The sequence below is a fragment of the Colossoma macropomum genome, unplaced genomic scaffold, assembly GCF_904425465.1.
Source record: "Colossoma macropomum unplaced genomic scaffold, Colossoma_macropomum, whole genome shotgun sequence".
NCBI lineage: Eukaryota > Metazoa > Chordata > Actinopteri > Characiformes > Serrasalmidae > Colossoma > Colossoma macropomum.
The window spans coordinates 8,973,316-8,987,141 of NW_023494801.1; the positions used below are offsets into that span (position 1 = coordinate 8,973,316).

Sequence of the window (13,826 nt, forward strand, 5' to 3'; positions counted from 1 at the left end):
TAGACACCAAAACTGTCATCAGATAAACAGCACTTAAAGCTTTCGTCTCTGAGAGAGGAGACAATCTGAAAAAATCCACAGGTGTTTCTGTCCCTCCTTCCACTGTGAGAAGACAACTCAACACTATGTGTCTGAAAGGACGTGTAGCTGTCAAAAGCTCTTACTGAGAAAATGGATTTGCAAAGAAGAACATTTGCAAATCAAACAAAGAAGCTGCTGGTGTTCTCAGAATAATGGACAGACCACCCCAAAGTCCAGTCCTCACTGAATGTGTAATTGAGATTACTTTGATCATGAGAAGCAAAAAATGCAACCAACTTTTAAGACTGAACTTTGGATCAGTGTATAGAGCAGTGTTGGAGAGTTAGGTAGTAAAGCAGAATCAAAGAACAAAAGTAAAATATAAAAGTCCTGCAGCTGACAAAAAGCTGTACTGACACACAGTGCAGAATGTAGTCTTCAGAATTTTATTATGTCCTGTGGATATTGCAGCTCCTCTGTACAGTATAATACATCTCTGCCATCTTGTGGCCACACAGAATATCACACAAGAACACAGCCTACACAGACAGCAAGCAAGAGGGAATTTAGGGTAATAACAAACAACAAAACAAACAAATATACAGAAAAACTATCATATTTTGACATTAGAAAGTACATTTTCATATTTTTGACAACAATAATGACATTTTTACAATGTAAAGTACATTAATTCTATTCTATTTTATTCATAAACAGATATCAATGGAGAATTAAAGGAACAGTCCAGCATCTCAAAAACCTCTTTATTCATAGTTGTGAACTATGTGGTCATAAAGTAAGACACAGTGGAAAAATCACCCCCTCCTCCTCTATCGGCCTCCATGGGACACAGAACTGCACTTCGTTTTTTTGAGGTTCAAATTGGTTTGATTTAAACCTCAAACTATAACCAGAATCATAAACCCAACTGTAACCATAAAAATGGTTAAACAACATCACACCCTTGGGTTACTGTGCGTAAAATCAACTATTACTTAAAGTATTAAAACACGTCCACTAGATATTTTTGGGCAAAACGTTTATGTGGACCTACTAGCTACATATTCTACTCATATTCTGCTTGCCCTGGTTTCATGTACCTGCATTCTTTTGCCTGCAAGAGTTTGTAGACTCACAGAAAGGCATCACTACCAACAACATTCAGATAAGCACAGAGAAGTAAAATAGTCCTAGGTGAGTTGTTCGATTACTAGTTATAATAAGATGATGAAATTTTGTATTAGAATACATTGCTGCATCAGCCCACACTCTTCGAGACAGGGGTTCTTCAAAGGTTCTTTGTTGTAAGTAATGGTTATACAGTTTTAGTGCACAATTTTAGTGCACAATTACCATTTATTTGTGGGGTTCATACTGGAAAAAAAGAAAAATAAAATATAATATCTCTGCACAGGCCACATTTTATGCGTGATTTTTTTCCCAATATGTTACATTCAGCAAATAAACAGTAATTGTGTATTAAAATGTGCAGAAGTGTGTTCTCTTTTACTTAGAAAATCAACAAAACCTGTCATTTGACCATTGGCCTAAACTTTTGCACACTACTGTATTTGAAACAATGAGAAATCAGGCAAGCATTTGAATGCTTCAATGGCTTTTATGGATCTTCTCTATCATGATGAGCCAGATTCTTAAAGAAGCATTAAAAATTGGTACTACATAGCACCAAAAAGGGTTCCACTATTGTTACAAGTCATGGAACCTTTTATTGGTATTATATAGAGCCATTTTTGCTAAGAGTGTAGTTACTAAAATTCATTTTGCTAGTTCATCCTATGAGACTCCAGCAGATTATGAGAGATCATTTTTAGGTTAGGATACTGTCATGACAAACCTTCTAAGTATATTTCTTTGTAGGTTTGTTTGCTTGGTTAAGTTGGTTTTTACATCATTTGAAAATGTCAGCAGCTCTTCATATTGTGTGAACATTTCATGATGAATGGACCAATAAAAATGATCCAAAATGACCTGGAATAAAATCTCGTTACATTGTTACATATATAAGTTTACTTCTTCCTTCCTTCTGTAAAGATGTGGAGGTTTTATTATGACAGTGACGCTTTCTCCTACTGAATTAAACCATCTTAAAATGGTCAAAAGTGGCCAAAAAAGTTTCCTTCCTTCGCTCTAATGTGCTGGTCAGTACAGATACAATCAAACAGTTTGAGCAACATCAGATCATCAGTGGAACAAAAACATGGTCCACTGCAGTGCCGTTCAGTATAATCTTTTACTTACATGCTTTTTAGCATTAACTGATTTAATGAAATTCTTTAGTGGACATAAATAACACTGGGTAAATCAACATATTTGATAAAACCTTTTTAACTCTTTGAAAGTTACTGAAAACGTGTGTTTCTTAGATCCTGCTGAGGTTGATAGCTTTCTTTTCTAAATGATGAACACTAAAGCACCTTGCGTGCTAACAGTGTGGAGAAACTTTAGCCTGCCCAATGGCAGTTTCAAAGTAGAGGTCTGTGACTGTTTTTTCAGTCCTGCTCCCGCCCGCTCCCACAGAAAATTGGAATCATTTGTCTCGTTTCCGCCCATGCAGTACCGTCAAGGCGAAGGGACAACCAATTTTTTTTACTATAAATGTGAAACTGAAGGTCATTTTCCATCATATCTTACTTTAGAAGCTCACATTTCACAAAAACATCACTATAAACTAACAAAACATTGAAAAGTGAAAAGTGATGTGCTTGTAATGTTGGACTATCCCTTTAATGATGAATAGCTAGTCTAGTGCATTGTGTCAGGTCTGTTAAAGCTCTGCTGCTTACAGGGCTGAAGGCCTCACTCAGTTTACTCTCAGTAAACTCATCGTCTGTAAGAGTCCCTGACCTCAGACTGCTGCATCAGATACTTCAATGGTCTCTCCAGGTCGAGTTTAACAGGTGAGTGGACGGTACTGATCTCGCTGTCGCGTGAGGGAGTGCGCCCTTCGCCCTCTTCGTTTCTCCGGCCCATGGTGAGGATGCCCGCCGCCTGGTTGCGCGTGCCGTGCAGCAGGTGCTGTAGGCGGTCTTGGTAGCGGCTTTCGGCAGCTTTCCGTTTCCCCAGTGTGAGGATGCCCGCCGCAGCGTCGCTGCTCACGCGCACCGATTTGACATCTGTGGAGTTATCGGCTCCTGTGCGGCACAGCAGCCCGTACAGGCCACAGGCGCGAGGCCTCCGCTCACAGCAGCCGGCCATGCCTTCGGACACATGCATCACCTGCGCAAACAGCGCGAGGAACAGCAGCACCTGCACAAGAAGAAAAGTAAAAAGTCAGATTCAGGAAAAAGTGCTGTGAAATACTGAGAGTAAAAGTAGCTGTCAAGAACAAGCCGAACAGAGGCATAGCTGAGGGTTGACCGGGGTGGCTAGCACCACCCTGGAAAGAAGCATGGTCACCTTTCTGGCCAGCCCAGTTATGGAAAGTAAGACAGTCAGTCATTGATAAAGCTTTAATTATGGTTTATGGTGAAAATCTGGCATCTGGGAAATATGGCTATAATTGTACTGATGTACAGTTTTATGTATGTGAAATGCTAGACAGATTTAGTTACATACAGAGGAAAAACAGTGCACCAATTTATATGTCATTTTAATACAGTAATGCTGTGGATATATATATATATATATATATATATATATATATATATATATATATATATATATATATATTTCTTAGCAGTGTGCCACCCCAGTAAAATCTCTTGGTCTTTCTTGGCCACCCCAATCTAAAGGTTCTAGCTACACTGCTCAAGCCAAGTAACATGACCCTCCCTGGTTTCTATCACCACCATTGTAAAGAAATTGGAGTTGGTTAGTTTCTCTACAATGAACCATTTCACATCAAACCACTCTGCATCTCCACCTCATTGACTGAGTTATGCAGTAGTTTGGCATGGCATCCATAAATTCATGTTTTTTATTATTCTTTTTTCATTAATCTGGATATACATATTTTTAACAATTTATGCATGATTTATGACATTATTAAAACTTTATTCTAAGTCTAGTCGTCTTTACAACATCCAGCAGCAGCCAGCTTTTCTACATTCTTTACGTATTAAAACATTAATCTTGGCATCCTATTAATGTCTGGAAAAGTCGTCTTTTACGTCTTTAAATGTCTTTGTGCTCACTGAGACAGCTCTCTGAACTGCAACTCTTTCTCTCTCATGCAAGTGCTTCAAGGTTCATGAATCCATTTTCTCTGATCTATTAACACGATCCCTCTACCCATATTGTGGTCCTTTAATGTGTGTGTGATTCGCATAGCTTGAAAACCCCTCAAAAGCTGAGTAATCTAGAACAGCAGTCAGGGCTGTTTCCTGCTGTAAGCAGTACTGCCTAAGAAACCACTTAGGGCCCCTGAGTACTCAGATTTTATTTACACTGTCTCTGTATCACTTTTATTCTTTTAGTCTCCCACTCACCAAGTTGGATGTCGCTTAGTGTCCCCAAATGTTCAAAAACAGCCCTGACTGCATGCAGTGGAACTTCTTGGTACATCCAGCATATATCAGTATAGGACCTGAAGTGTGCGAGGCTCGATTATTCTCTTTTTAGACACTTTTAGTCTAAAATAAAATAATAAATCTCAACTGTCAGAGATGTGACAATCTTCAAAACAGTACAGATGCTGTGACCAGTGTAACATGATGCAACTAAACCCCTATAAAAAGAATTAGGAATTAAATGTGAACGGAACTGAATAAATAGTACATTCCTTTCCCCACAAATACTCATGAGTACAAGCAGAAGCAGTATTACTTGGATCAAACTGTACTCAAGTACACTGAACTGAATGAATATAAAAAGTTTCCACCTCCTTAAAAGTTTGAGTTTCTTGCACTTCTAACAGTGACTTAACAGAATAATAATCTGTTTTACGTTCTGTGAACTTGAGTTAAATAAAATCTAATTGATAAGGCATCCAGTTTAACTTATATTTTAAGGTAAAACGTTAAAACAAATCTGTTTTGTACATGTGGGGTCTGCACTTGGGATTCAAGACTAAGGCCCAATCCCATTTCACCCCTCGCCCCTACTTAGCCTGTTTGTGCGTTCACATCTAGGGATAGGGTGTCCTGATTTTTGTTGAGACAGAGGGGTAGGGCGAAGTGTCCATATGGAGTTTTTCAGAGAAAATTCAATAACCACTGTATTATCTTAGCTTAATGTCGTTTCAATGTATTATGTCACTTTTCGTCATAACAAGCTTAAAAACTGCTAGTATTACGCTGATGTTGCTGAACTTTACCCTCCTCTGCTGTTACTGCAGACTGGCAGGGGGGCCTCCAGAGCACCACAGGCAGCCTGTTAATCAGGGCCGGAATGGCCGTCGGGAGAAACGGGATATTTCCTGACCTGTCAGCTGGCGTTACAACGTATGAGGAACTAAACAACACAGTACAGCTTGTGAACACGCGCTGTCTCTGCAGTCCTGTTCCGTCAATGACGTCTTTCTGCCGTGACGTAGTATGTAAAAAACACTCATTACCCGCTCGCGCGCGCGCTATTCAGCTCCGAGTTTGTGCTCATCGCGTCTCACCGAGAAATGGAGAAGAAGAGAAAAGGTGGCGCGGAGAGGAAAATGATAAAAAAAAAGCACTCGAAAAAGAAGCTGCTAGGTGTTAAAAAGATTTTTTCAGGAAGGGAGCGACACGTCAGCCACGTAAGAACTATTTCCGTAGGTTTGCTTTGGTTGTGTTTTGTAGCCTACGGCATCCTAACGGTAGCTAACTAGCAGTTACATTTTCTCGTTTGATGCGTCATTGTGCAGCTCAAATTCACAAAATATAGAATAGATAGTCTTAAAAGTACAGTTTTGCCAGTCAGTACACAGCAGTTTGATTATTTGTGACTCTTCAGAAGGTATATGTTGATGTTTGCGATTAGCATGTAAAGAGTGTGTTTTTCAGCTGAGGCACAGTTACTGATTTGTGGACGTTTCAAAAGCATACGTTACATGAAACAAGAGTGGATCTGATTCAGACGCATTTTAAAATAAATCATACAGTATTTTTTTTTTTTTTATCCTGGCACGATGTAAAGCTTGAGCCACATAGTATACATTGTGTAGATTGTTTGGTGAAGCTATATAGTGCTAGACACTTTATAAAAAATATATGCATTTAAATTGATAATTAATTTTGTGTTTTAATTTTTTCTTTGCAAAGGTGGACAACCAGAAAGACAGCATGAGACACCTTCGAGTTCAGGTAGAGCTCCAGGTACAGCTTACATTAGGTTTGCCTAATAATTAAAAAAGATACATATAGAGAGAGCGTTACAGAGAGCTTTAAGAGAAGAGAGCTTCTTAGAGAGCTTTAAAACTTAATATATCCAAGTATTTCAAGTACTGTTTGATCGAAGCATTATGTACACCATGAAGTGTGTTTATCAAAAAATCTGGAACAGTTTAGGTGACTGAGCAGGTCATTAATGAGGGGGCAGTTATGGAGGGTATTTTGTATTACCTTGAACATACATATAAAAACCCTTACTAAACAGCTATTCATACAGATAAAGTAGCTGTGTGTATGTGTGTGGCATGAGTCCTTCCATGATTCCCGGCCCGAACAACTGTCCCAGTCCAGCCCTGCTGTAAATGAAGTAATGTTCTTTTTTATTTGAGGGTTGTCCTATTTTGTAGGGGAAAATTTCAACCACTGCCGTTTGTAACTCAGTTCCAAGGGGCAAGGTGACACTCCAAAACAAGGGGTAGGGGTAAAAATAAGAAATGGGATTGGGTCTAAACTAGAGTATGCAGTAGTAGCCTGTAACTTATATAAATTACTGATGAACTTGAGAAAACTATGTAGGATTTCAAATTTCAGATTTTCACCCATTATTAACCCCTTAAAATCCCAGGCTTATTACATACCAAGGCCTTTTATTCAGTAACTACAGGGACTTTAATGCAAACTGGTTGAGTTATACTTAAGTTAAGAAGTGTGTAATATAACTTTGGGTCCGCTGGTGGGACCTGGCCATTTAGGGACTAAGTCGCACTGTTCTATATAACATGATTCAACTATATCTGAACATTTCCAACCTTGTTTTAAAATTTATTGTAATAAATGTTTTGGAAATTTGGTATTTAGATTTAAAAGCCAGTAAGATTCTTTTCCCAAAACCCCAAAATCAGCAGTGGTGGTTCTTTTCTGCACTACACTGTTCAATTAGTACACTTCTAGATTTTTTAAACTGCTCTTTAGAAAAGGACCAAAGAAATCATTTAAACATTTCATCATCATAATAATAATAATTTAATATTTCAGATTTAATTGCTTCATGTTAGAAAAAAAGTCATGTTCCAGCGAGTTGAAATAGATCATTCAGCAACAGCTATTCAAATTGAACTGTGCTAAATTTGAATGAGTCTGAATACAAACTGAGGCCAAACGACTGTCCCTCAAATATTCTAATACAGCCTCATTTTTTAAAAATCCTACTAATACTTATGAAGTCTATGGTAGCAAGTGCCAGAAACAATTCACTGTAACATCAGTATAACATCAAAGTGCAAAACATCGTCAATAGCTGGATGCAGGACAGGTCTCACACGTGAGCAGGTCTTACCTTGGCTGTGGAGATGGTCATGTGCCTGACTGCTCCGCTGGGCTTGATGTGGGCACCTGTCATTCTAGATTAAGGCTTCGAATTATGTCCACTCTTAAACAGACCCTTTATATACAGACCCTCTCCTGCAGCCTTCATTGATAAGCTCATATAGAATTTGCTTAACAAAGACGAGCGCCTGATGCTGCTCTTCTGTTCCACCTCTTTTGTTGTCATGTTGCTCATTTAAGAGCCAGAGTGTGATGTTAGGTCAGATTGTTGGGTTTGTTAGCGGAGTCGGTCATTAATGGACTAATCGGCATGGATGGCTCTGTGGATGTATCCAGGGAGCTTCATGGACAGCCCAGGATCAGCATTGTATCTGCTCAGACTCAGCTTCGTTAGTGCGTGCCATTAGAATTAGCAAGTAAAGGACAATGACATAATTAGCAGCCAGTGTAAATAGGGCCAAAATGGAGGAAAGAGAGCCAAACAAAAAGGGCTAGGAGTCACCACAGCTGTGAAGAAGATAAAGGATAATGAGGATGCAGGAGAGGAGGCTTTTGTGTGGAGGAGAAGGTCAGAGAGCGTTCAGAGATAATGACTGAATGACATATCGCTGCCGTTAGAAAACTGATAGAACATTCTAATCAGGTTCTTTCACAAATGACCATAAAGGCCAGAGCACGCCCAGCAAGCAAACTCCAACAAACATTAAAAACTAGGTATATTTGATTGGGGAACCAAAAGCTCTTTAAAAAGTGGTTCTGCAAGGGTTCATATCGTTGCTGTCCAAAGAAAAACAAGTACCTCCAAAACAGTTACTTCACAGGAGAGGGCAAAAATTTTCTTTACTTTCAATGTATGTTAATGGAAAGAGCTTTCATTCTAAGTCATTTTAGCGCATTTCTATTGGTCAAATCATCACAAAATTTTTACCTGACATAAAGGACAGCTGTCATGTTCAAATGACGCAGAATAGTAAAAATCGCAAAAAATGGAGATAAATGATTTCTATTGGACAGTGATGATATGGAACTGTGAATACTCAAAGAACCAGTTGAATGATTTAATGATTCTTTGTCTATGGTTCTTAAGATTTTTAATTGAATAGTTCTTTTCTGTGATGAAAAACATATTCAAAGAACCATTTAAATGGTTCTTTACAGCACCAAAAACTCAAAAGCACCTTTTTTGGTACTATATAGGACTGTTGTTGGAAAGGGGGAGTATGTGTTCTCCCTATTCAAGCTGTTCTAGACGTCTCCTCCTGGTTCACACTGTTTTAGAATGTTCCATAATTTGCACTATTCTATGATGTTCTCCCCCCTTCTACATTGTTTTAGAATGTTCTCCCTTCATTTCCACTGTTCCAGAATGTTCACCCTTAATTTACACAGGTCTAGAATCTTCTGTCCTTATTCACACTGTTCTACAATGTTCTCTCCTTATTCACACTGTTCTACAATGTTCTCTCCTCATTCACACTGTTCTACAATGTTGTCTCCCACTTATACTGTTTTACAATGTTCTCTGCTCATTCACACTGTACTAGAATTCTCCCCTTGTTCACAGTTTTAGAATGTTCTCTCCTATTCATACTGTTCTAGAGTGTTCTTCCTGTCCACACTGGTCTAGAATGCCCACCCCCTCACCTAGAATAACAATTTTGGACATTTGAGTGGGATTTTTGAGATGAATTAGATTATTATTGCAATTTAGTTCAATTTGTTAAAACCTCTCAGCTTTACTTGGTTGGTCAATGCATCCTTCTTTAGTAAAACTCACATCTTTCCCATGGGCTCTGGGAATAGATTTGTACACTATATTGCCAAAAGTATTCACTCGTCTGCCTTCACACGCAGATGAACTTGAGTGACATCCCATTCTTAATCCATAGGGTTTAATATGATGTCGCCCCACCCTTTGCAGCTATAACAGCTTCAACTCTTCTGGGAAGGCTTTCCACAAGGTTTAGGAGTGTGTTTATGGGAATTTTTGACCATTCTTCCAGAAGCGCATTTGTGAGGTCAGACACTGATGTTGGACGAGAAGGCCTGGCTCGCAGTCTCCGCTCTAATTCATCCCAAAGGTGTTCTGTCGGGTCAGGACTCTGTGCAGGCCAGTCAAGTTCTTCCACACCAAACTCGCTCATCCATGTCTTTATGGACCTTGCTTTGTGCACTGGTGCGCAGTCATGTTGGAACAGGAAGGGGCCATCCCCAAACTGTTCCCACAAAGTTGGGAGCATGAAATTGTCCAAAATCTCTTGGTCTGCTGAAGCGTTAAGAGTTCCTTTCACTGGAACTAAGGGGCCGAGCCCAACTCCTGAATAACAACCCCACACCATAATCCCCCCTCCACCAAACTTTACACTTGGCACAATGCAGTCAGACAAGTACCGTTCTCCTGGCAACTGCCAAACCCAGACTCGTCCATCGGATTGCCAAACGGAGAAGCGTGATTCGTCGCTCCAGAGAACACATCTTCACTGCTCTAGAGTCCAGTGGCGGCGCTTTACACCACTGCATTCGACGCTGTGCATTGCGCTTGGTGATGTAAGGCTTGGATGCAGCTGCTCGGCCATGGAAAACCATTTCATGAAGCTCTCTACGCTGTTCTTGAGCTAATCTGAAGGCCACATGAAGTTTGGGGGTCTGTAGCGATTGACTCTGCAGAAAGTTGGCGACCTCTGCGCACTATGCGCCTCAGCATCCGCTGACCCCGCTCTATCATTTTACGTGCCCTACCACTTCATGGCTAAGTTGCTGTCATTCCCAATCGCTTCCACTTGGTTACAATACCACTGACAGTTGACTGTGGAATATTTAGTAGCGAGGAAATTTCACAATTGGACTTGTTGCACAGGTGGCATCCCATCACGGTACCACGCTGGAATTCACTGAGCTCCTGAGAGCGACCCATTCTTTCACAAATGTTTGTAGAAGCAGTCTGCATGCCTAGGTGCTTGGTTTTATACACCTGTGGCCGTGGAAGTAATTGGAACACCTGAATTCAATGATTTGGATGGGTGAGTGAATACTTTGGCAGTATAGTGTATATTGGGCGTGTCTTTCTACCCTGTATAACCTGCCATCAGTATGTTGTCGTTCTCCTCAGTCTACCTTCCCTTGGGTAACTCTAATTAGTTTCAGTCAACACTGATTTTAAAAAACTAAAATCAATGTCGCGTGAGTCGGATGCTCCCACCTGTTGAGTGTGGTTCTGTGGTGGCTGGACACTGCAGTGATCACTGTTGGGTTAAAATGTCAGCATTTGGCAAGATGGTCCTGAGCAGTACTAAGTGGTTTAAGATATTGTTTTCAACACGTTTATGCAACACAATATGAATTTGTTACAATTATAGCCTTGTGTGTGTTTTTTAAAATTGAGTTAGTTCAACTTGAGAGGTAAGATTTGTGTAAAGGCAGTGAATTTACTGTTTCAGAACTCTCAATTACTTAACTGTGTTGAGTTAGTACAACTATTACATATCAGTCCAAAATACTCTTTTTAAAATCAACAGAATGAATAAAGTTAGTACAACTGGCTCAGTTTACTTAAGTGTGTACAACAATAAAACTGTGTGTTGTTCATACAGGAAATTATTTATGGTCAAATGAGTTGAGCTAAAGTGAAGCTTATATGGTTTAAGGCATTTGGTTTTCTCCAAACATTTGAGGTCACTTAACTCATCAGGTTTTACAGTTTATTATCCATGTAATAAGAGTAATTTGTTCTTTGAGGCCTATTGGTTACTTGAGTATTCACAATTAACCCATATTTGTGGTTGTCATTGCCCACCACTGGATTAAGGGTCTCTAGGGATGATGATGATGATGATAAAATAACATGGCGACTGTAGTTCTAAAATATGTTTAAGGCTAAAAACCAAAACATTTGCTGTTGCTCTTGATTCAGTATAGTGGTTAACAGGCAAAGTATAAAGATGTTCAGAATTAGGCTTTTGGCTTGAAGTCATAGTTTAAAATTATTATATGTGAACTAAACTATAAGTACAAAAGAAGTAGTATTCATGTAAGAAAGTTCTTACTAAGAATTCTTCCTGGACCATTAGCCGGAAAAAAAAAGCTTAAAATTGATAGCTCATATTTTGCGATTACTGAGCTTAGTATATGGTTTTGTCCTGGTGGCATATAGGTGAATGCCTTAAAAGGATAATTTCACAGATTTGGAAAAAAAAATCTACAAAGTTTGATGCTTGGGATGTAAACAAAGTCATTCAGAGTGTTTTGAAATGAACTTATTATTTTTCAATACAGTAGAGAAGATGGGAACCTGGGGTCACAGTGTCCACAACGCAGTTACAGCCATTTTATTTACTATTCAAAATGACTAGTGAATCTACGTGTCTGCTGAGTTTTTATATGTAACATGATAATGATAAAATAGTGTTCATTCTAAAAAAAGTTTTCTTTGAGGAATATTTTACCTTATACATGGTTGAGATGTAACGAGTATTGGAAATACAAATTTCAGAAATTAGTAAACAGTTTTGTTTACATCTTAGGTGAATATTTTTAGAATACATACCCACTAAATCTAAAAAATATATACTTATATGCTTGTTTACTAGCTATTTTAAAATTTGTGCTGGCCTGTAAAGACATACTCTAAATGAGAACTCAACTCTTAACAAATACTGAAGTTCCTGCTAAAGCCTGAGTAGACTGATAAATCAGTGCGATGATCAGTTATTAATCTGTGTTACTGAGCTCTTCTGAGGAATGATGGAACTGAACAGTCTTCTCAGTAGAGGACATGTTAACGAGTCATACATTTAGCATCGGTGTTGTACTGGCCTTGTGCAGGCGTTTCGCTTCAAGCTATATGTGCCATCAGCTGAAAATGTCCTAGCTACTCACTTTATAGGCAACTTTGCAAGATTTTTTTTGGGATATGGCAAATTGCATGCTTAGTTTATGAGACTGCAGTGGGACTGAGGGAGCAGCAATGGACTGAAGCAGGCTATGAGAGTCAAAATAATGTTGAGAATTTTGTAACTTCATTTAACAAAATAAATAAATCAGGAAAATCTTGAAGAAAACTGCCAACCAGTAACAGCCAAGAACAGTGTGAAGTTTTTTTTAACCTGTATTCTAAATGCATTACTTTCTATGTATTGTAATGGAATATGTTACTAAACACATTCAGGCCAGTTTATTTAGTATTCAGCGATCACTGCTTTTTCAAAGTATTCTGCCCAAAATGCACTTTATGCCAAACTTTATCTCAAAGTTATCTTAAAGCAATGTCCCAAACATCAGGCTATGTATTCATAACCATTTCATGTACTAACTGTGTGTGAGGGAACTCTTAGCCTCTACACTTCAGACTTCAGGTTCCTGTCATTAACATGAGAACATTTTTTTTCTTGTTCAGTTAATACTTTGTTCACTGTCCTTTTGCAAGGATAAGAGCATGAGTCCTTTCTTCTGAAACTGGTTTATAATGAAGATAAACATTCTTCTGGCAAGTCCTCCTACAGGGGTTGTGTAGGTTCATCATGACATTTCTTTACCTCATAACTGTAGAGCCTTAATAATGCCTTTAATAATAATGCCCTAATTGGTGTGAAGCAACTTTTAATAACCATTAGCTGATAAATGAAGGTCAACAGTACCTTCTCTTATCTGTGTGATTCTCTGTTGAACGGTGTTTGGCTTGCGTTTCCCCTTATTTTTGTACATATAAAGAACATTTATCAGTTAGATCAGTTAGAGAAAGAAGGGGGGCATGTCCCGTTTGTAAACAGTTCCATTTCGCTACTGTTGGAACAAAACCTTGTATCTCCAAAATGATAACAGGAGAAGGAAGGAATCTACTTTAGTTTTAATGTAAGTCAATGTAACCAGACTTTTTTTGGGCCGTTTTGGGCCGTTTCTTTTAGTCCAATCATCATGATAATTACATATAATGTAAAGGGCAACCGGCATTTTCAAATTAAGTCAGAAACTGAAAAACGACAAAAACGGAGATACAAGGTTTTGTTCCGACAGCATTAATTTACTGTTAGGCTAAAGCATAATTGTGCATGATTCTAACGTACAAGACGATGATGCATAAACCTACACACACAGGGCTGAAACATTGTGATGACAGTTTTGTTTTTATAGCACAAAAAAAAATCTTTAAGATTGTGTGGTAGGGCTTTCTTACCTTTTCTTATTCATTTTGTGGTGGTATTATTATTATTATTATTATTA

General features: G+C 38.7%; 1 protein-coding gene across 1 annotated transcript; it reads right to left on the minus strand.

Moving 5' to 3' along the window:
- Window positions 1–2,862: 2,862 nt before the first annotated feature.
- On the minus strand, window positions 2,863–7,683 carry hcrt (hypocretin (orexin) neuropeptide precursor). Its single transcript, XM_036590472.1, has 2 exons — window positions 7,621–7,683; window positions 2,863–3,288 (listed from the first exon to the last, which is right to left on the minus strand). Exons 1-2 carry the CDS (start codon window positions 7,681–7,683, stop codon window positions 2,863–2,865), a joined length of 489 nt encoding a protein of 162 aa, XP_036446365.1.
- Window positions 7,684–13,826: the final 6,143 nt, after the last annotated feature.